The sequence below is a fragment of the Talpa occidentalis genome, unplaced genomic scaffold (genome assembly GCF_014898055.3).
Source record: "Talpa occidentalis isolate TD23 unplaced genomic scaffold, MPIMG_talOcc4v2.1 talOcc4.18, whole genome shotgun sequence".
Classification (NCBI taxonomy): domain Eukaryota; kingdom Metazoa; phylum Chordata; class Mammalia; order Eulipotyphla; family Talpidae; genus Talpa; species Talpa occidentalis.
This window is the reverse complement of record NW_023601851.1, coordinates 10,732,706-10,754,093: the sequence shown is the minus strand read 5'-3', so window position 1 is coordinate 10,754,093 and position 21,388 is coordinate 10,732,706. Positions and strand designations below refer to the sequence as shown.

Below are 21,388 nucleotides of genomic sequence, written 5' to 3'. Positions count from 1 at the left end.
CGGGTTCGGGCCTGTGGGGTCGCGGGTGAACGATCCTCGCGTGTTTTCAGTCACGGGGCGCGACTTGCTGTGGAGTCGCGTGGAAATTCTACGTTAACGGCGTCGTGGAGACGCGGGGTGTTCGCCTCCGTGTAGTTGGGTTTTCTGAGCTTCAGCGCAGCAGGACGGGCGGGGCGCCCCGTGAGCCCCGGGTTCTCCCGCTGGCCCGGCCCTGGGCCGCCCCGACACCCGCCCCTGCCGCCCTGGCCCTGTGCCCGCTCCTGCCTCCCCCGCTGCTGGGGTCTCCTCGGCACTCGCTGCTCCAGACTCGGGGTGAAGCTCTTGCCTGCGGGAGCCCCGTTTCTTCAGGAGCCACCCGGAGCAAGAGGGAGGTGAGGACACATCGCTGCCGGTGGCTGGTGCAGGGGGCCAGTCACGGAACCCGGGGTGGGGCGGGCTGGGGGTGCAGAGCTCTGCGCGGGTCATTTTGGGTCCTGGAGGAACGTGGGGGTCAGGTCGTTCCTGAGTGTGACCCCGTGGTGGCCAGCGCCCCTGACCGAAAGCGCGTCCCCCGTGTTTGCTCCCAGCGCTTCCCTGCTGCACTGGTCACCCCTGGGGTGGGTTTGCCGGGCACACCGCTGTGTGCCACTTATTTGTGTGCTTAATTTCTGTGAATTTAGAATATAATTTGGGGAATTATAAGTTTACATGTTGTAATTTTCTCTGGGGCTGACACCCCCTCCCCACCCAGCTCCAGCAGGCAGGAGGGCAGTCGTGTCCCAGTCTTCCCAGGACACAAGTTCTTACCCAGGCGGTTGCTGGCACCTGGGGCTCTGCATTTCTCACAAGGGGTCTGAGATGCTGCCCCTGCTGGTCTTGGGCCCACATGTGAGGGCTGCAGTGCTGCTTCCTTGTTGTGCAGATGATGTGGTCATTCAGAGCCTGGAAGAGGGACCTTGGACCCCTGGACACTGCCTCAGGAGGTGACTTTACACTCTCCCTTGAAGAGAATCCAGGCTTTCCTGAGTCTTGAGTGACCAGAAGCCACACAGCCTGCCACAAGCTGGCTACAAGTGTTTGGTTTTCTAAAATGGGTTATTATTAACCGATCCATGCAGTGAAAGCAGTGGCCCTCTCTGTGTCACTAAAGGACACACCCCAAGAAACCATTCAGCAGGGTCAGCTGGGCACTGTCACAAACAGGGACAGAAATTTTCTCAATGGGGAGTTTTATTGTCTTTTTATTGTATTTAGTTGTTTTGATTTACAAAGTAATTATGGTCTCAAAAATGAATTGGGTTACACATGAGAGGCCATACGGAGGCAGAGTGAAGACACTGGGCTCACCGCCACCATATACTCACAACACTGTACAGGCCAAATTGATGCCACAGAAAGATAAATGGGTGACACACACCAGGAGAAGTGACCAGTGGCAAGAAACTGGGAAAACTTTAACTAACCTGCATCTACAGTTATACTGGAGGAGAATTAAACCCCTACAGTTGTGGACTCGGGGACACAAGCCACATTGGGGCCTTTGGAGACTCAGGACTTCCCTCAGCACTGGGCCCAACCCACTGGGCCATCTGGGAGGCCAAATATATGAAGACATTGTACCAATTCTCTACAGCTAGGAGTGTTTTTCTGATGGTAGAAGGTACATAAATACTTCATAGCTATAGAAGCACACACAAGCCACACTCATGTAGACTCACATGCACACACTTGCACACAGTTCAAGACATGCACATACACCTAAAGAAAACAGTGCAAATCCCTAATTCTGTACACACAGCTAGCTCTGCTTCACACTCCTGTCACACTGTCTTATCACCACGTGACCCCTCTGACTTTTCTAAAATTTTCAAAATGCTTTCCAAAATTTTCTAAATTTTCTAAACCTTTCACTGCTTATTACAAGAATGTTAAAGGAAATTTAGGTCTCTGGCGTCCGATGTGTTGGAAGTTTGGGTGCAGTCATAAATGGGAAGCAAACACGGTTGGTTTCATACACCATTTTAATGAGTCCTGGGGTAGACATTTTAACTAAATAATCCATTTCAGACTGTCTCCTCCAGGCGGAGAAAGAGCATCCAGATGCTTCCACGCCCCAGGGCCCTGTAGGTAGAGTGGGTCACATGGAGATGCCCCTGCAGTGGGAACCAGTGTGTCCAAGGTGGCCACCTCCTCGAGCCCTATTGGACCTGCGTGGGAAGAGCAGAGCCAGTGAAGCCCAGGCACAGAGGAGGCTCTTTCCTTAGTGACACCCCCCCGAGGAGTGCTGCTCGGACTCAGATGCGACAAAGTGCAGATGGAAACCAGGAAGACCTACCGAGGCATCACTCGCTGGCAGGTGAGCAATTCTCCAACTTGGAATCTCTGTTGTGAAAAGGGGCTCAGTAGAGGGGGACTTCCTACTGTGGATGTCAGTCCCTGACAGTGCCAGTAAGCCCGAAGAGCTCCTGCATCATCTGTGCCGTCCGGGTGCCCAGGGGCCACCAGCAGGGCCCTCACGGGATAGAGCCTAAGATGGGGAAGCAAGGCCCTGGGGTCCCAGCCTCTGGCCCTGGGGCCTCTGGAGGCTCAGCCCGCACAGCTCCACTCCCATCCTGGGCCCTGCACCTGCTCAGCTGCCCCAAACCCTCCTCTGCCCCCTTCCCCTGTTCTGCTCTCCTCCAGGTGCTTCACAAGTCCCATTGCCCTACCGGCCCTTCACCTGCTCTGCTCCTGGGACTGCTGTGCTTGCGGACATCTGTGCTCCACGTCTATGTTCTCATGCTGCTCCTGGCCCCTCTGGCTGGGCCCAACCCCTGACCCCTCTCCAGGGCTTTGGCCTCCACTGCTGTGCTCATTTCACTATGGCCACTGAGTGGCTGCCCTGGAGCGGGGAAGTGAATTCTAGGGAGGTGCTGGTGATCATCTAATCCCCAGTAGGGTGAACACTGCTCTTGTGTTTTCCTCTGAAGGGTGCACAGAAATAGCAACATTTTAAAATCCTATTAAGGATTCTTCTAGCTCTGGCCTTGTAGCCTCCAAGGGTGGACTGGGAATGGTTTTCATGGCCCAGTGTCTCTGCAGGGCCACCGGTGAGCTGAACAAGAGGCGCCTTCTTGGGGTTATTTGGGTGGTGCTGGAGAGCTGGGAGGCTGGGCTGGATGTCTTCCTAATGCTTTCCTGCCCCCCTCCAGGTGGGGGCCTGGAAAAGTAGTGTTGGGGCCCAGAGCTTGCTCCTGCAGGGGGCCTGGAAGCGATGTGGTGTTGGGCCCCCATGCCTCCCACAGCACGGGCCCTGACTGGAGGCCATGCTGGGCTTCCAGGCATCTGGCATCAGGGTCCCTGAGCTGGAAACCGAGCTCTGAATGCTGGCGTCCTCCTGCGGGATGCCTTGCCCGGAGGTGGTGGTGGGCTTCTGGGCGTCCTGCTTCGGGGACAGTCCCACCCGCAATTTCTCAGGCCCCGAGACCTCAGGCTGCCAGTGGTCCTCCGGTATCGGGGCACAGTGGGCCCCATCAGGACTGAGGAGCTTTGGGGAGATGGTGGGGTCTGGCCCCTCCTCGTCCACCCGCTGCCTGGAAAGCAGCTTGAGGAAGGTCCCCATCACAGGGTCATACCTGCCCTCCAAAAGCGCCCTGTCGATGACCTCTTTCCAGAACCCCAGGCGGACCATTGCTTCCATTGTATCCTTGTGCTGGCCCTGGGATGGCTCCCGGCAGGGGAGTCCATTTGTCAGCCACACCCAGGGGTGCTGGATGACACTGTCCAGGTTGCTGCCACTGAGGGGGTCAAGCTCATCATCTTCCTCAGCAGGTCCCGGCACACTGAGAGAGGTAGTGCGGCTCATGATAGACGCCACTCAGCTCCCTGGCCCACAGCTCCCCAAGGCTGGTGCCCTTGAAGGGCAGCTTCCCGGTGACCATGTACTAGAGGACCACCCCCAGGCTCCAGATGTCCGCCTCGCGGCCACTGTACTCCTTGTGACGGAGAATCTCAGGGGCCACGAACTGCGGCTGCCACAGGGGGTCTTGAGCAGGGCTGCCTCAGAGAACTAGGCACTGAGCCCGAAGTCTGCCAGTTTTATAGTTCGGTGCTGGTCCAGGAGCAGGTTCTCCGGCTTCAGGTCCCGGTGCACAACACCCCTGGCGTGGCAGTGGCTGAGCGCTGCCAAGATCTGCTGGAAGAGGCGGTGCACCTCCATATCCCCCAGGCTCCCGCACTTCAACAGGCAGTCCTGCAGGTTGCCCTCCTGCACGCGCTCCAGGACCAGCAGTACCTCATCCTCAGTGTACAATACCTGGAAGAGCTGGAGAACGTTCGGTGCCGAAGGACTTTCATGCAGGCCACCTCGCGGGCCAGGAACCTCTGAGGCGTGCCAGACATGGGGATGACCTTTATGGCCACCTCCATGCCCATTGACAGGTGCTGCACCAGCCTGACCTTGGCATGGGCACCCTCCCCCAGCTTGCGGAGCATCACTTACTTTCTCAGGGCCATTCCCTTGGCAGACGGGCGCATCTGGGCAGTGAAGGCGGACCCGCTCCTAAGCTGGCAGGCCCTGGCTGGCTAGAGCCCTCGGCACTAGCTCCGCTACCTGATTAACAAGTGCACTATTAGCCTAGAGCTAGTAGTACGTGAAAAGGATCCCAAAACTAACTAAATGCTACCCGTGCTGACTACTCTACCGAAACAATAATGACACTAACTTACCTCTACCAGAAACACTAACTATGCTAACCTAACTAGGATACTAATACTAACTAACTATGCACTCAAAAATGAAAACACAACCAAAAAATTAACAAAGATAAATATTTAAAAATATAATAAAAGAAACAATAACAAAGTAACCACTAAAGTTAACAAGAACACAGACAAAATGAACAAACCACAAGTGAACAATTACAAACTAACAACTAAAATAAAAAAAAGGGAAAAAACACACAAATAACAACAGGAGGGAAGATGGGGAAAATAAAAAAAAATAATAATAAAATAATAAAAAGATAAAATAAGAAATAAAACAAAGGGAAAAAAAACAAATTAAAAATAAAATAACTAAAATAAATAGCTATAATAAATAACTGAATAAGAAATAAACAAAGCAAAAGCAAGCCAATCCACCAACATGACTCTATCTCCCTCCGATTCCACCGTCACGATCCCAACACTCCTCGCTAAACCTACACCTCTGCGGGCCTCGCGGGGGCTTAAGTAGGCTCCGCGGGTGACATCACAGAGCTCTTTGTGGCGTCGGAGCAGAGGCCACGCCCCCGGCAGAGGGCACCCCGGGGGCCATTCAGCCTTCAAGGGACAGCACCCGCCAAGATGTGTGTGGACAGACGCCCTGGAGACTGGAATCCACCCCGTTCCAGAAGCCCGCGGGGCGCTGGCGAGGCCGTGTCCTCTGTCGCGAGCACCTGTCCCAGGTTTTGGCTTTTAGGGTCTCTCCGCACAGTCCCCCCAAATCCTGATGTGTCTCACATGCACGACACATCCACGGGCACAATAAACGACACCATGATGGGAGCATGAGACGCGACAGAGTCCGCTCTTCTCACCCCGACACTGAAAACTCTCTGGGACATGGTCCCCCCGTTTGGCCCATGAGCTGCATGTGCCCCTCAGCGTCCTCGAAGGCCAGAGGCCGGGGCGGCTCCCAGGGAGGCAGAGGCTGTAACGCGGGCCCCGGAGGTGGTGTCGGCCCCAGCCCCCCGCAGTGCTGTGGGGACACCCCCTGACCTGACTCAGCCGGGGCTGGGGGCAGCTGGGACTGGTCAGCTCCCCCCAAGATTTCTGGCTTGGAAATATCTGCGTCTGGGGCTCCCGTTGGCGCAGCGGTTTGAGCGCAGCACTGTGGAGCTGTCCACACCTCTGCAGCGCCGGTTCGATTCCCGGCCCGCCAGGCAGGCGAGCAGACCTCTCCTGTCCTGCCCGCTGCGACCCTCAGCAGTGTATTTCATCAGTCTGCCTGTTCTGCTCCCTGCTCTGTCTCTGGGGAATCTTCTCACCCTCTCGCACCTCTGGCTTGTACCCTGGTTCTTGTATGAATATATCCTTAAAAAAAAAAGACTAAAAAAAATCTGCTTCTTGCTAGAACTCGGGGTCGGGGAGCAGAGGTTGGCAAAGGCCAGGTCTAGACGCTGTGGCCCTGTGCCCTGAGGGGAACAGCGTGGCTTCTGGAAGTGGTGGGTTCGCGTGAGCAGTGGGGTCCGCTGCTGCTCAGGCTGCAGGTTCCCCCCGCCTGGCCAACCCTGATCACTCACGCACAGCATCCGCTGAGGACCAGGTCTCCCCTGAGCAGCCTGGGGCGCGGCGAGGGCCCCGAGGCTCAGAGCCTGTGCTCGGGGTGGGGGGTCAGGCAAAGGGGCCCCAGCGCCGCGTGTCCCAAGCCCGGAGGGCGGAGGGTGTCATCCTCTCGGGGGACAGGACGCCCAGGGCAGGTTCCCTTATTCCCGCCCCCTGGGGACCTGACCCAGCAGCGGCCAGGAGAGGCCATGCTGCTCCTCCTGCGACCACCGCTGCTCCCGGCTGCCGCACAGAGAGGTCGCGGCCTCTCCCGTGTTGGGGGTGCACTCGCGGGCCCGTTCCAGTCTTTCTACACAACCTCCACGGCCGCCTCGGGGGAGTCCGCCCTCTGCAGCCGCCTGTGTCCAAACCCGCCTCAGCCTCAGGGGCTGCAAACCCCACGGAGTCTACGCATTCACTCTCGCCTCTGAGAACCCACGATGCCCCCACCAGCCTGGGATGCTGCGCGTCACGGGCCAGGGCTGCGGTGCCCGCTCTGGTTCCTCCCCTTCCTTCAACCTCCCCACACACCCAGGGAAGAGCTTGAGCATCAATCAGACCATCCGCTCGCTGGCCTCACGCCTTCCCGTGGCCCTACTGGGCTTGGCACTTCCCCAAAACCCCTTTGCACAGGCTTCCCTGCCCCTCTGGCCTCAGCCCTGCCCCCACCCGCCTCCCCTCCCTGTCCAGCCCTGCTGGGTGAGCTGCCCTTCTTTCTCGTTTTTAATTTTATGTATATTTACATCATTTTTCATTTTTGCCAATGTATGCATTTTCACCTTGGTTATGGTCCCCGTACAATTCCCACCCCCTTGTTTGATCCTACTCCCTCCTTCCCGACACGGTAGTGTGTCTCTGGCTTGTAGATGCTGTTGATTGTGATTTTTACTTTATTATAATTAGTATTTTCCTGGTCCCTTATTTAGGTTTTCTAAATCCCTGCTATGAGTAGGACCGTCTGGTATTTTTCTTTTTCTTTCTGGCTTATTTTGCCCAAGCATGACCCCTTCCAGCTTCATCCATATTGCTGCAAATGGCATGAGTTTATCATTTTTGATTGCGGAGTCATATTCCATTGTGTATATGCACCACATCTTCTTGATCCTGTCATCTATTTTGGGATATTTGGGTGTTCTTCTTTCTGCCACATCCTGTTGCCACCTGGGGCATTTGCTCTTGTTCTTGCAGAATGCCCAGATGCGCCTACCACTCTCTGACTTTCCTCCAACCCACATGTCATTTCTGACCGCCTTGCAGGCAGGTGTTACACATTTCTTCCTGAACCACATCCTCTCCTCCCTTCACAGTGTCATCTGCACCTAAATCATACTAACATGTTTTCAGAATTTCATGCTAGAATGGAATTCCCTCCTGTGTCTTGAGCTCCTGACACAGTTTTGCTTATGGCAAGAATGCTTTTGACTGACCCAAACCAGTCCTAAAACAAGAACATTCTAAAGAACAGTACATGTTGACTGTCCCCTTGCCTTTTTACATGGGAACATTTTCTCACTCTCCATCAGGAAATTGATTCAAACACTTTGACTAGGGAAACTTTGTTTCAAGTAATATTTCAAAGTACTTCAAATGACAAATGTCACGTGCGATGTCATAAAGGTTTACATCATTAGCCACATTGAATTTGTTTGCTGTATTTTAACCTGTTGGCTTAATTTTAGAAGTGCCTCACAGTCCAAATCAGTGTCAATACCTATGTCTAAACATACAAGGAATGCACATGGGGAAAGAAGAAGCAAAACTATCACTATTTGCAGACAATACGATAATATACACTGAGAACCCTAAAAACGCCACAGAAAAACTACTCAAAATAATCAACCAGTTCAGTAAAGTAGTAGGATTCAAAATCAACACGCAAAAATAAGTAGCCTTCCTATGCACAATCAGTCTGCAGAAGAAAAATCAAGAAAACCATCCCTTTTATAACTGAAACCAAAAAAATCAAATACTTGGGAATTAACCTAGTGAAAGAGGTGAATGTAGTGCAGCACTGTGAAGCTGTCCGCAGCCTTTGCAGTGCCTGTATGATCCCTGCCAGCCTCAGAGCTTCCCCCATGGCGTGGCAGACCTCTCCTGTCTCACCTGCTGCTTCCCTCAGTGGTGTATTTCTTCAGTCTGCTTGTTCTTCTCCCCACTCTGTCTCTGGTGAATCCTCTCACCCTCCCTTGCCTCAGGCCTGTACCCCAGTTCTTGTAAGCATAAATAAATCTTTAAATAAAGAAAAAAAAAACATTATTGAATTTGCTAGCATAGTCAGTCATAGTGCTCTCATGACCTTTGTATTTCTCGACTTCAGAACCTCCATAGACTTGAAGACCCCCGGAGACCTCCGCAGAGACCCCGCTGCTCACCTGCCTCAGGCCCTGCCTCTGGCAACTCCTGCGAAGAGAACCTGGGCCTCAGCCCAGTCTCTGCTGGCTGTTTGCAGTTGGCGGGCGCCAACACCCCAAGAGCTGGAACACTGGTGTTGTTGGCAACACCCGCGGAGCCGGGTGCTCACCTGCCTGCTCCCTGGGGGCTGGCGCCTGTGTCTGGCCTCCTTGAGAACTCTCGATGGCGCAGCATGTCTGGCCCGGCATCTGGTGCGGTCCAGCCTGGTCTGCGGACTGTTGCTGTGGGCTCTGCCCATGTGGGCTACCTCCCCGGGACGTGGGGATTTGGTCTTGATCCATGGGTTCGCCCGTGCTGACCCCCCAACTGTCCTCTGCCCATGACCATGGACCCCTGGGTGCTGCCAGCCACAGCCCACAGGCCCAAGTAACAGGGCGTCCCCTGTGTCCCTGAGGTGCAGGACACCAGGGACTGAAGGGGAACGGGCCAGTGGACCCGCATCCCTGGAGGGTCGTGTGCCGGCCGGAATAGAGGGGCGGGGGAATCTGCTTCATTGACAGGCCCATGGGGGCAAGGCCCTCCCCTCATTGTCTGCAGAAACTCCAGAATCACCATCAGTTTCTGGGGCTGCAGCTTCCGGGACTGCTTGTCAGGGTGGGTCCCTCATGCTGGCTCAGGCCTCTGCCTTCCCTCCTGTGCCTGCAGGGGAGGGTCCCGGCGTGCCCACCCACGAGCTCGTTTGTTGTGTGTGACCCTGATCTGGAGGGCCTGTGAGGACTCGGGGAGACCACACCCAGGAGAGGGCCCCCCACTCTCTGGTGTCAGAGCCCGAGGCACACCCACCGAGAGGATACACCGGACAGCGCTGCTGCGGGCCTGACCCCCACTGTAAGGTCACCACCCGCCTCTGTCAGACACGCCCGTTCACATGTTGTTCCCTTTCCAGGTGCTGAGGTAAACAGCCTTTTGGAAAAAAAAATAATTCTGAGACACGAATAAACCCGTGTCAGAATACCCAGGTGCTTCCCCGGCTCGCTCCTGGGGCTTTCTTGGTTGTCCTCCTTCCCCCCGACTCCACCCCCATCAACCCGCCAGGACCAGGGGTCCCAGAGGGTGTTGGTGACTTTCCTGATTCCTGTGGACGGGCTTATCCTGGCTCTGACACTGGGGCCACCTGGTCCCCGCGGGGTCAGGGGTGATGGGACTGAGGGGGGACCAGGTCTTGCCCACGGGGCCTCCCGGGCCCCTGACTCATTGACCCTTGGGGTTCATTACCGGGGCTGCCAAGAAGCCCACGGGGACAAGACAGCGGCCCGGGGAGCCCTCTGAGCAGTGCGCGAGGACGCATCAGGCCAGGGTGTAGGAGGGGGAAGTCTCAGACACCGCAGCGGGTCTGTCTGTCGGGGTGTCGGTGGGGACCAGGCGAGAGCCCCGGGCTTGGGAGCCCCGAGCGTGTGGCTGTCGCCATGGGGTGGACCGTCCCTCCTGCCCTGACCGCGGCCGCGCCTGAGCCCTGTGGAAGTAGCTGCAAGAGAAACACCTCAGCTACTCAGGCATGGGGAGGGGCAGAACAATGACTGGGAAGGGGCAGCGGTTGAGCGCTGGGTTGCGAGCTGCCCGCGGCCTCTGCGGCGCCGGTTCGATCCCCGGCTGCTCCCCGGCCACCTGGAGGAGGATCCCACATGGTGCGCAGACCTCTCCTGCCACCCGCTGCTCCCCTCAGCAGTGTACTTCAGTCCTTCTGCCTGCTCTGCTCCCCACTCTGGCTCTGGTGAATTCTCTCACCCTCCCGCGCTTCTGACTGTACCCAGTGCATGTATAAACAGCCTCTATCAATGACTGGGAGGGCAGGATGGGAGGTCACCCTCTCAGCGCATACAAGCAGGCGCGAGGGCCAGACGGTCATCAGACGGCGACACGGGGCAGGGACTCCTCACCCACTGCCCTGATGAAGGACGTGGGTGCCAACCAGGAGCAGACTCGGGGCCATCAGTGTCCACTTGGTCCCAAAATGTATACCTGGAGCTGCGATTGGCCAGTGTTTTGCATGGACTCGGGGCTAAGACCCCACAGGCTAGATTTGGGGCATCCTTGACAGTTCATGTTCCTGAGGGTTCTTGGGGGTCCTGCTCCTGAAAGGTGCATGGACTAGGGCCAGGGGATGGCAGAGGATGGGCCGGGCTCAGGGTTTCAGGGGTGCCCATGCACAGGATGAGGTGAGACGGGAGGAGACTGCTCAGGGGGTTGAGGTCAGTTGAACTCTGCCCTTCAGCATCTCCCACAGGCGGCGTGAACAGTGTGGCACCTGCAGGTCACAAGCTGGAGAGGCCGAGCAGAGCAAGAGCTGAGATCCCTGCAGGGGGGACGCTGGAAAGGGTGCAGAGAGAGGTCAGTGGGGAAGGACAGCACTGGTCACCTGCAGAGAGACACCGCAGGTCCAGCACTGTCTGACAATCATGGTGTTTTATTCCTCTAGTCTTTCATGCAGTGATGGCTCCAGGGGTGACCAACCTCACGGCCGTGACAGAATTCATCCTCCTGAGGTTCCCCACCCAGGGGACCATGGGCTTCCTTGCACCCACTGCTCTTCTCCCTGGTCTACCTGTGTGCCCTGCTGGGGAACATGCTCATTGTCCTCATCACCACACTGAACTGGCACCTCCAAACCCCCATGTACTTCTTCCTGAGGAGTCTGTCCTTCTCAGACCTCTGTCTCATCTCAGCCACGGTCCCCAAGTCCATTGTCAACTCTCTGAGGCACAGCAGCTCCATCTCCTTCCTGGGCTGTGTTGCCCAGGTCTTGGTGATGGTTATGTCAGCTGGTGCAGAGATGCACCTGCTCCCGTTGATGACCCTTGACCGCTATGCTGCCATCTGCCACCCCCTGCACTATGACATCATCATGAGCAGGGACAGGTGTGTGCAGCTGACAGCTGTGTCCTGGCTGGGTGGGGATCTCCAGGCTGTGATGCACACAGCTGGAACCTTCTCCTTGTCCTACTGTGGGTCCAACGTGGTACACCAGGTCTTCTGTGATGTCCCCCAGTTATCGATTATTTCCTGCTCAGGAAATTTAATGAGAAAACTTGTCCCCATTCTCATTACTGTGGTGTTGGATTCCTGCTGTTTTACTTTCATTGTCATTTCCTATGTCCACATATTCTCTGCTGTCAGGAAGATCCCATCCACAGAAGGGAAGGACAAAGCCTGCCTTCCCCACCTGCTGGTTGTGGTGCTGTTTCTCTCCTCTGGATTCTTTGCTTATCTGAAGCCGACCTCAGGGAACCCGTCCATGTCTGACCTGGTCATTTCTATCTTCTATACGGTGGTGCCCCCCACCTTTAATCCCGTCATATACTGTCTGAGGAACCAACCCGTGAAGTAGGCTGTGGGGAGACTGATGAAGGGGAGACTCACCCAAATGTAATAGGGAAGACGACTTCATGACTCCATTATGAGACACGTATTTTAAAATTTCACACAATACTGGTCTTTATGTTTTTCTAAGTTCATATAATTCCATTGTAAAATTAAAAAAATATATATGCTCATTTTTAAATTATATTTATGATGACTTCATACAGTCTGATGCTCATATACTCTATATAATTGATTTTTCCTCTTTTTAACACTTAGGTACACTGTGATATTCCCTGTGTACTGGAGGGAACTTCCAGACACTCTTTGCGTGTCTCCATTTCTGTGCTCCCAGCCGAGAGAGGTGATGGTTGGGTTTCATCTCAGGGGGTCAGCAGAAGTTCTCTCACTGGGCAGCATGTCCAGTCTCTAAGGCGGCTTCCCCTTTCATGTCACTGACATTCTCGGGCACGTGGTTAGGGACCTCGGGGAGGACAGAGGCCCCTTTACTTGGTGAGTGAGGCCTTCACAGCATAAATAAGGCCTTTGGTCCAAGTTGGGATCTGAGTAGTCACGACCTTCTGTGGACAAAAACCCACACATGTGACATGGTGGAGACACTCCTGGAAGCTCTAGTGGGTGGGTGCTACGGGCATTTACCATAAACACACTCAGTGCACGGTGGACACCAGGAATAAAAAAGTTAAGTTCATGTGCACTGTAATTACTAAAAGAAAATTACAAAATGCATTGGGTGGAAATTTTTGAGAAGCAATAAGAGAACTTAGCAAGTTTTGATGCTCTAAACAAATTAATAGCTAGTAGCCAAACTCATATCTAATATTTCCAGAAATGTGTTAGGGATGCCATCCATGACCTCACTCCACACTTTACAGGAGTGTTGTCCCCATTTATTTCATCACTAGATTGGGCAGGAATGGCAGAACAATGCCCTGGCCGGGCAGGTCATAAAGAGGAATCGTACCTAGAATGTCTGCATTTTTTATGAACACGTTAAAATGAAAAACCTCATCAGATTGACGTACAATAAAATAATATTATCATTCAGTGTACACAAAGATAATAAAGAATTTGAAGGAGATTTCAATTTGGGAAGTGAAATGCCCCATGATTGTCACTTGCTGTCTGGCCTCAGCTCCTCTCTGCTGACTGCATCCACCTTTGCTTTCCTGCCCGTGACGTCCTACATTTGAAAATTACACACCAAAATATTTTATGATGAAAATGTAGTCCCAATTGGATGTCAGACATTTAAGTCATTCTCACAGAGTTCACCTTGCGAGGCCGCTAGTCAGGCCTACCTTGCCTCCAGCCCAGGTGAGACCCATGTGGGCACAAAGTAAATAAGGTGGCTGCCAGGAATGGTTAGAAAATGGCAACATCTCCATCTTTGTAAGTGTGGGATGACAACTTCATACTCTTCTTTTAAGTGATAGGCAATTTTAATTTTTCTGCCAATAAATGACTTTCTTCATATTAATTATTGGTATTGTTATACTTTATAGGTGTAAAGTTTTGGGATACAATAAGAATCCAATATATGTATTGAGTTAAGAACCTGAATCAGAGCATTATAACATTCACTGAGACTATTCAAGTCATTGTATAGCATAATTAAAATATGTAAATTAATAAAACATTAAACACCTCAAGTTTGTTTGAATTTAGACATTTAAAATTGTTGGACAACATGTTATTATACATTTGAGAACTCCAGAGAGTCCAAAAAAAAAACAAATTAAATTAAAATATGAAGAGGAGAAGTTGAGAAAGCAATCCTATATGTAATCACAAAATTAAGTACCTAGGAGTAAACCTAAAAGATGGAAAATTGAAAGACATTCTTAAAATAAATAGGAAATGCCCAAAAAATGGAAAGATAACCCCTCCTCATGGATTGAAGAATCAGCATTGCAAAATGTCCATCAGACCCAAAGCAATTTACACATTCAATGCAATCCAAATGAACATTTTGATGGTATTCTTCACAGATATGAAACAAATAATATTTAAATATATATATATATATATATATATATATATATATATAACCACAGAAGAACAGAACCCAAAATATTCCTGACAAAAATGAGGAAGTATGGAGGCAGCACATTCCAGACTCAAGTCAACACAACAAAGCTCTAATAGTTAAAGCAGCATGGCACTGGGACAAAAGCAGACACAGACCCCTGGAATATAACGAGGGCCCAGGAACCCACTCTCATCAGGATGGACAGTGACTCTACGACAGAGGCACCAGAGCAGGCACTGGAACAGGAAAGTGGGGAGATGGTGCTGGGAGAAGCAGACAGACACACGCAGCAGAGTGAAGCAGGTCCCGCCCCACCCCCTACAGAAGAGTAAACTCAAGCAGATAAACACCTGTTTCCATGTGTGACGTCACCATCGTCATGCAACAAAACTAAGGATATGACACCATGAGCAGAAACCCTAATATTCTACTCCAATTTGTTAAGGGACAAAGCAAATTATTCCAACAAAAGGACTATTCTAATGTAAGTGCAGGGACAGGTGCTGTGATGGAAAAGAACTGCAGGATACACAATTTCAGAGATGAGTAAAGTTTCTCTTCCCGCAGGGCTGGTGACCCCCATGGTCACTCACTTCTGCTGGACGTCCATTGTCTTTCCGCCCCACTCCCCCTCCCTGCGCTCCCTCCTGCCTCTCTCCATGTCCCTTCCCTCCCGCCTCAGGCCTTTCCACATCCACCCTCATGCCCATCCCCAGGACCTCTCTGTGAAGGGCACACGGGGAGTGATGGGCGACTGTCCAGCTATCTAGACAGGGACTCAGGGCACTGTTATGACTGATGGTGCCCACCACGGTGGACCCTATAGGTGGGGAATGGAACCTGGACATGAGGATTTATCTATTCACTTCCATAGAGGCGTGAGTCAGACACAAAATCACATCTACACACCAAGTGTGATAATTAGTCGCTGAGATGCACTGCAGGACACTCCAATTAACACAGTCAAGTAAATACACACATTCCCTCGGGAGGAAGGTCCCTGAGGGTTGGTATGTGGACAGTGTCCAACACACGGACACCAGCTCCAGAGCTCAAATAGCCCAGCCCTGAGGCCCTGCTCTGTCCATGAGGCGGTGCAGGACGGGGTGGAACATCCTGTGAGTGCTCAAAGGCTCCCCATGAGCCACGACCATGGAGTGAGAGGCCGGGTTGCCCTCTGTCCGCACCATGGGGACAACCTCAGGACAGAGACTCGATGGCAGCTGGATCTTTCCCCAAGAATGCAGGTATCTGCCCCCAGCCATTTGCAGGGGAGAATCCACTCACACTTGAAAGTTTTCAAATTCAAGCTTAATTCTAGACTTGAGAATGTGCCTAGGTAAACTATTCATTTTCTAAATCATGACAACTAATGCTGAAGGTGCCCACGTTGCTCAATGTCCCACTGCCGTGTCAGCCTCTGTGAGACTCAATGAGAGAAAACATCATTTTTTAATTTAGGATGGTCTATGATATTGACTTAACACATTGATCATATTAAAATAATTTGATTTATGGGAGATGTGATGATTAATTTTAATACTGAGGATTTTAGCATCAGCACAATCAGTGTGTTTTGGATACTAAATAAAAACTGCTGCTGGTCCTGGAGCGCGCACAGGGGGGGTGACCAGCAGGACTACCTGTGCAGGTGCGGGCACCTGGGGGAGATGGAGGTGCACCGCCTCTTCCAGCAGATCCTTGCCGCACTCAGCCACTGCCATGCCCGGGGCATGGTGCACCGGGACCTGAAGCCGGAGAACCTGCTCCTGGACAGGCACTGAAACATAAAACTGGCAGACTTCGGGCTCAACGCCCAGTTCTCCAGGGCGGAGCTGCTCAAGACCCCCTGTGGCAGCCCACAGTTTATGGCGCCTGAGATCATCCGTCAACAGGAATACAGTGGCCCCGCGGCAGACATCTGGAGCCCGGGGATGGTCCTCTATGACATGGTCACCGGGGAGCTGCCCTTCAAGGGCACCAGCCTCGGAGAGCTGCGGGCCAGGGTGCTGAGCGTCGTCTACAATGAGCCGCACTACCTCTCCCAGCAGTGCCGGTACCTGCTGAGGAAGATGATGACGCTCGACCCCCACAGCCGCAGCACCCTGGACAGCATCATCCAGCACCCCAGGGTGGGGCTGCACAAAGGACTCCCGCCCTGCCGCGAGCCGTCCCTGGCCAGCACAAGGCTGCGATGGAAGCCATGGTCCGCCTGGGGTTCCGTAAAGAGGTCATAGACAGGGCGCTTTTGGAGGGCAGGTATGACCGTGTGATGTGGTCCTACCTCATGCTGCTTTCCAGGCAGTGTCTGGACGAGGAGGGGCCGGACCCCGCCATCTTCCCCAAGCTCCTTAGTCCCAAAGGGGCCCACTGCGTCCCGATACCAGAGGACCACCAGCAGCCTGAGGTCTCGGGGCGCGAAATCTTGAGGGTGGGACTGTCCCGGAAGCAGGACACCCAGAAGCCCCCCACCACCTCCGGGCCAGGCATCCTGCAGAAGGATGCCAGTGTGCAGAGCTCTGTCTCCGGCTCTGGGCCCCTGCTGCCAGACACCTGGAAGCCCAGCATGGCCTCCAGGTCAGGGCCTGTGCTGCGGGAGGCCTGGGGGCCGAACACCACATCACTGCCAGGTCCTCTACAGGAGGAAGCCCTGCGGCCCAGCACCACCTTGCTAGGCCCCCAGCTGGAGGGGGGCCAGGAAAGCATTAGGAAGACCTCCAGCCCAGCCCCGCAGCACTCCAGCACCACCCGAATAACCCCAAGGAGGAACCTCCTGTTCAGCCCATCCCCTGCAGAGACACTGGGCCATGAACATCATTCCCAATCCACACTTCTGTCCAGCAGAGGCTATAAGGCCAGAGCTCATTGAATCCTTAATAGGATTTTAAAATGTTGCATTTTCTGTCCACCCTTTGGAAGAAAACACAAGAGCAGAGTTCACCCTGCTGGGGATTAGATGATCACCAGCACCTCCCTAGAATTCACTTCCCCGCTCCAGGGCAGCCACTCAGTGGCCATAGTGAAAGGAGCACACCAGCGGAGGCCGAGCCCTGGAGAGGGGTCAGGGGCTGGGCCCAGCCAGAGGGGCCAGGAGCAGCATGAGAACATAGGCGTGGAGCACAGATGTCCGCAAGCACAGCAGTCCCAGGAGCAGAGCAGGTGAAGGGCAGGGACTGCAATGGGTCTGGTGAAGCACCTGAGGGGAACAGAGCAGAGGAAGGAGGGAGAGGAGGGCTTAGGGCAGCTGAACAGGTGCAGGGCCCGGGATGGGAGTGGAGCTGTGCGGGCTGAGCCTCCAGAGGCCCCAGGGCCAGAGGCTGGGACCCCAGGGCCTTGCTTCCCCATCTTAGGCTCTATCCCATGAGGGCCCTGCTGGTGGCCCCTGGACACCCGGACGGCACAGACGATGCAGGAGCTCTTCGGTCTGACTGGCGCTGTCAGGGACTGACATACACGGTAGGAAGTCCCCCTCTACTGAGCCCCATTTCACAACGGAGATTCCAACTTTGAGAATTGCTTACCTGCCAGCGAGTGGCGCCTCGATTGGGCCTCCTGGTTTCCATCTGCACTTTGTCGCATCTGAGTCCATGCAGCACTTCCCGGTGGGTGTCACTAAGGAAAGAGCCTCCTCCGTGCTTGGGCATCACTGGCTCTGCTCTTCCCATGCAGGTCCAATAGGGTTCGAGGAGGCGGCCGCTGTGGACACACTGGTTCCCACTGCAGGGGCACCTCCAGGTGACCCGCTCTGCCTGCGGGACCCTGGGGGGTGGAGGCATCTGGATGCTCTTTCTCTGACTGGAGGAGACAGTCTGAAATGGATTGTTTAGTTAAAATGTCTACCCCAGGACACATTAAAATGGTGTATGAAATTGACCGCATTTGCTTCCCGTTTATTACTGCACCCACACTTCCAACACATCAGACGCCAGAGACCTAAATTTCCTTTAACATTCTTGTATCAGCAGTGAAAAGTTTAGAAAATTTTGGAAAGCATTTAGAAAGTTTTAGAAAAGTCAGAGGGGTCACATGGTGATCAGACAGTGAGACAGGAGTGTGAAGCAGAGCTAGCTGTGAGTATGGAATAAGGTATTTGCACTATATTCTTTAGGTGTATGTGCATGCCTTGCATTGCGTGCAAGTGTGTGCATGTGAGTCTACATGAGTGTGGCTTGTGTGTGCTTCTATAGGTATGAAGTATTTATGTACCTTCTACCATCAGAAAAACACACCCGTCTGTATAGAATTGGTACGATGTCTTCAAAAATAGGGCCTCCTGGAGGGCCCAGAGGGTTGAGCCCAGCACTGAGGGAAGTGCTGAATCTCCAAAGTCCCCAATGTGGCTTGTGTCCCCGAGTCCACATCTGTAGGGGTTTTAATTCTGCTCCAGTATAACTGTAGATGCAGGTCAGTTAACGTTTTCCCGGTTTCTAGCCATTGGTCCCTGCTCCTGGTGTGTGCCCTGGTCACCCATTTCTCTTTCAGGGGCATTGATGTTGTCCTGCACAGTGTTGTGAGTTTATGGCGGCAGTGAGCCCAGTGTCTTCACTCTGCCTCTGTATTGCGCCTCCTGCGAAACCCAATTCATTTTTGAGACCATAATTACTTTGTAAACCAAAACAACTAATTACAATAAAAAGACAAAAAAACTCCCCATTGAGAAAATTTCATTCCCTGTTTGTGACAGCGCCCAGCTGACCCTGCTGAATGGTTTCTTGGGTGTGTCCTTTAGTGACGCAGAGAGGGCCACTGTATTCACTGCATGGAGTCGGTTAATAATAACCCATTTTAGAAAACCAAACACTTGTAGCCAGCTTGTGGCAGGCTGTGTGGCTCCTGGTCACTCAAGACTCAGGAAAGTCTGGATTCTCTTCAAGGGAGAGTGTAAAGTCGCCTCCTGAGGCAGTGTCCAGGGGTCCAAGGTCCCTCTTCCAGGCTCTGAAAGACCACGTCAGCTGCACAACAGGGAAGCGGCGCTGCAGCCCTCACATGCGGGCCCAAGACCAGCAGGGGCAGCATCTCAGACCCCTTGTGAGAAATGCAGAGCCCCAGGCGCCAGCAACCCCCTGGGTAATAACTTGTGTCCTGGGAAGACTGGGACACGACTCTGCCCTCCTGCCTGCTGGAGCTGGGTGGGGAGGGGGTGTCAGCCCCAGAGAAAATTACAAAATGTAAACATAATTCCCCAAATTATATTCTAAGTTCACAGAAATTAAGCACACAAATAAGTGGCACACAGCGGTGTGCCCGGCAATCCCACCCCACAGGTGATCAGTGCAGCAGGGAGGTGCTGGGAGCAAACACGGGGGACGCGCTTTTGGTCAGGGGCGCTGGCCACCACGGGGTCACACTCAGGAACGACCTGACCCCCACGTTCCTCCAGGACCCAAAATGACCCGCGCAGAGCTCTGCACCCCCAGCCCCCCGCCCCGGGTCCCCTGACTGGCCCCCCTGCACCAGCCACCGGCAGCGACTTGTCCTCACCTCCCTCTTGCTCGGGTGGTTCCTGAAGAAACGGGGCTCCCGCAGGCAAGAGCTTCACCCGAGTCTGGAGCAGCGAGTGCCGAGGAGACCCCAGCAGCGGGGGAGGCGGGAGCGGGCGCAGGGCCAGGGCGGCAGGGGCGGGTGTCGGGGGGCCCAGGGCCGGGCCAGCGGGAGAACCCGGGGGCTCACGGGGCGCCCCCGCCCGTCCTGCTGCGCCGAAGCTCAGAAAACCCAACTACACGGAGGCGAACACCCCGCGTCTCCACGACGCCGTTAACGTAGAATTTCCACGCGACTCCACAGCAAGTCGCGCCCCGTGACTGAAAACACGCGAGGATTGTTCACCCGCGACCGCACAGGCCCGAGCCCGCTGCCGCCACAGGGAGAGACGGGGCGCCCCGCCCCCCATTATTCCCTGCCTCTCCCCGCCCCGCCCCCAGCCGGCGCGCTCCCCGCCTGCGCGCTGCCCCCGGGCTGCTCCCTCCTTGGCCCGCAGCCCTGCTCCATCAGGGCGGGCGCTCCAGGCCCTGTCTCCCCGCCACTTCCGCTCCCGCGTCAGCACACAGGGCCGTGACATCAACACGCAGGGGGCGGGGCGAGGCCGCGGAAGGACAAGCTCGCGGGGGAGCCAGGCACGGAGACGCGGCGCGCGCCCCCTGGTGGCTCGGAGGCGCGGTGCCGCCCAGGCGGGATAATGGTGCTCAGAGGCCCTAGGCCTGGCCAGGGCCTCAGTGGGGATGGAGCCGGGGCCGAGGGGCGGTTCAGCCTCGCCATGGGGAGATTTAGCCGCAGAGAGTCGAGTCGTCTAGGGGGGAGGCCTGCGCAGAGGGGGTCAGGAAGTGGGAGTGTGTGAAGTCAGAGCCTTCAAGATGGTGAGATGTATGACGTGGAGGCAAGAAACCCCTGAAATAGGGGTTCTCGCTCATTCAGAAAAATGTTGTATGGCCCTTCTGTGGGGAACTTTGATTCAGCTATTAGAATTTGGAATATTATATATATGCATGTGCATTAAAACAAATAGTAATGCAGTGTTTGAGAAATGACCTAAGGTAATGTTGTGGACACAAATAAAAATGTATATCCGTAAAGATGCTCAACAGAAAATTCTTGTACTAACAAATACAGGAAACGATCTCCATCAGAACTCGAGGGAACAGTCAAATACGTGACAATAAATGTAGCAATTAGGTACCATCTTTCTGAATAGTTATCAATGACTTGCAAAACACTTATGTTATAACATTAAATGAAAAAAAAGATACAAAATTGCAAATATAGTTTTATTCCAGCATGGATATAAAAATTTTATGAAAAAATATACTGTGCATGCAGAACAGAAGGGAGAAGCTACTTTGCATTCGGTGGAATACTATACAACAGCGAAAATAAAGAGACTCTAGCTAAATCCAATATGTGGGTCAGCTTGCCAACATGTTATTGAGTGAAAGAGTCAAGAAATAAAATGAACATAGCATGACTGATTTAAATTTTAGATACCAGACAAAATTGAAATCATGTGTTAATCATGTGTGTCACTTAGTGACACACTAAGGTGAAGAACTGTCATGAAAGGCAGGGGGAATTCTTGTAATGACAGCCACACATTTGTGCTTACTCAGAGAAGAAGTTTTTGATAGTGTGGCCTTGTATTTCTTCACCCAGTTAATGGAGTTCATTTAGTCATTCAGAAATTTCACGTTTATACTATCCAGGACCCTTGCACACAGGTGTTTCAACAGTGAGTCTTTCCTTAACCCAAGAAGTGCAGCTCACCACTTCTAATTACTCTCGTTACCTCAACTATCTGAGTGACTCTCAGCCATCAGTGACATCCTGTTTAATGTACTATTTATTCAGATGCACGCAACAGATACAGCACCC

General features: G+C 53.5%; 1 protein-coding gene and 1 long non-coding RNA gene across 4 annotated transcripts; one reads left to right on the top strand and one right to left on the bottom strand.

Moving 5' to 3' along the window:
* The first annotated feature begins 238 nt into the window (after positions 1-238).
* On the top strand, positions 239-3,156 carry LOC119250700 (uncharacterized). 3 transcript variants are annotated; one of them, XR_005126389.2, is made up of 3 exons: positions 239-371; positions 2,061-2,335; positions 2,662-3,156. It is a non-coding gene; the product is annotated as an uncharacterized LOC119250700 (long non-coding RNA). The 3 variants fall into 3 exon arrangements; XR_005126388.2 differs by having other exon boundaries at positions 2,047-2,335; XR_005126390.2 differs by lacking the exon at positions 239-371 and adding an exon at positions 565-962.
* An 8,905-nt stretch (positions 3,157-12,061) lies between these two features.
* Positions 12,062-17,615, bottom strand: LOC119250702 (uncharacterized). The gene is made up of 5 exons (XM_054697768.1): positions 17,548-17,615; positions 16,580-16,709; positions 16,311-16,463; positions 15,670-16,215; positions 12,062-12,554 (listed from the first exon to the last, which is right to left on the bottom strand). The coding sequence occupies exons 1-5, from the start codon at positions 17,613-17,615 to the stop codon at positions 12,480-12,482; spliced, it is 972 nt and encodes a 323-aa protein (XP_054553743.1). The 3' UTR covers positions 12,062-12,479.
* Positions 17,616-21,388: the final 3,773 nt, after the last annotated feature.

What these genes read in the sequence shown, in the direction of transcription:
- LOC119250702 (XM_054697768.1), bottom strand. Translation starts at nt 17,615, where the DNA reads ATGGACTCAGATGCGACAAAGTGCAGATGGAAACCAGGAGGCCCAATC. An exon ending in AGGCCATGCTGGGCTTCCAG is followed by an intron (nt 16,464 to 16,579) that starts GTGTCTGGCAGC and finishes CTTCCGGGACAG; the next exon opens with TCCCACCCTCAAGATTTCGC. An exon ending in TGCCTGGAAAGCAGCATGAG is followed by an intron (nt 16,216 to 16,310) that starts GTAGGACCACAT and finishes CTTCCATCGCAG; the next exon opens with CCTTGTGCTGGCCAGGGACG.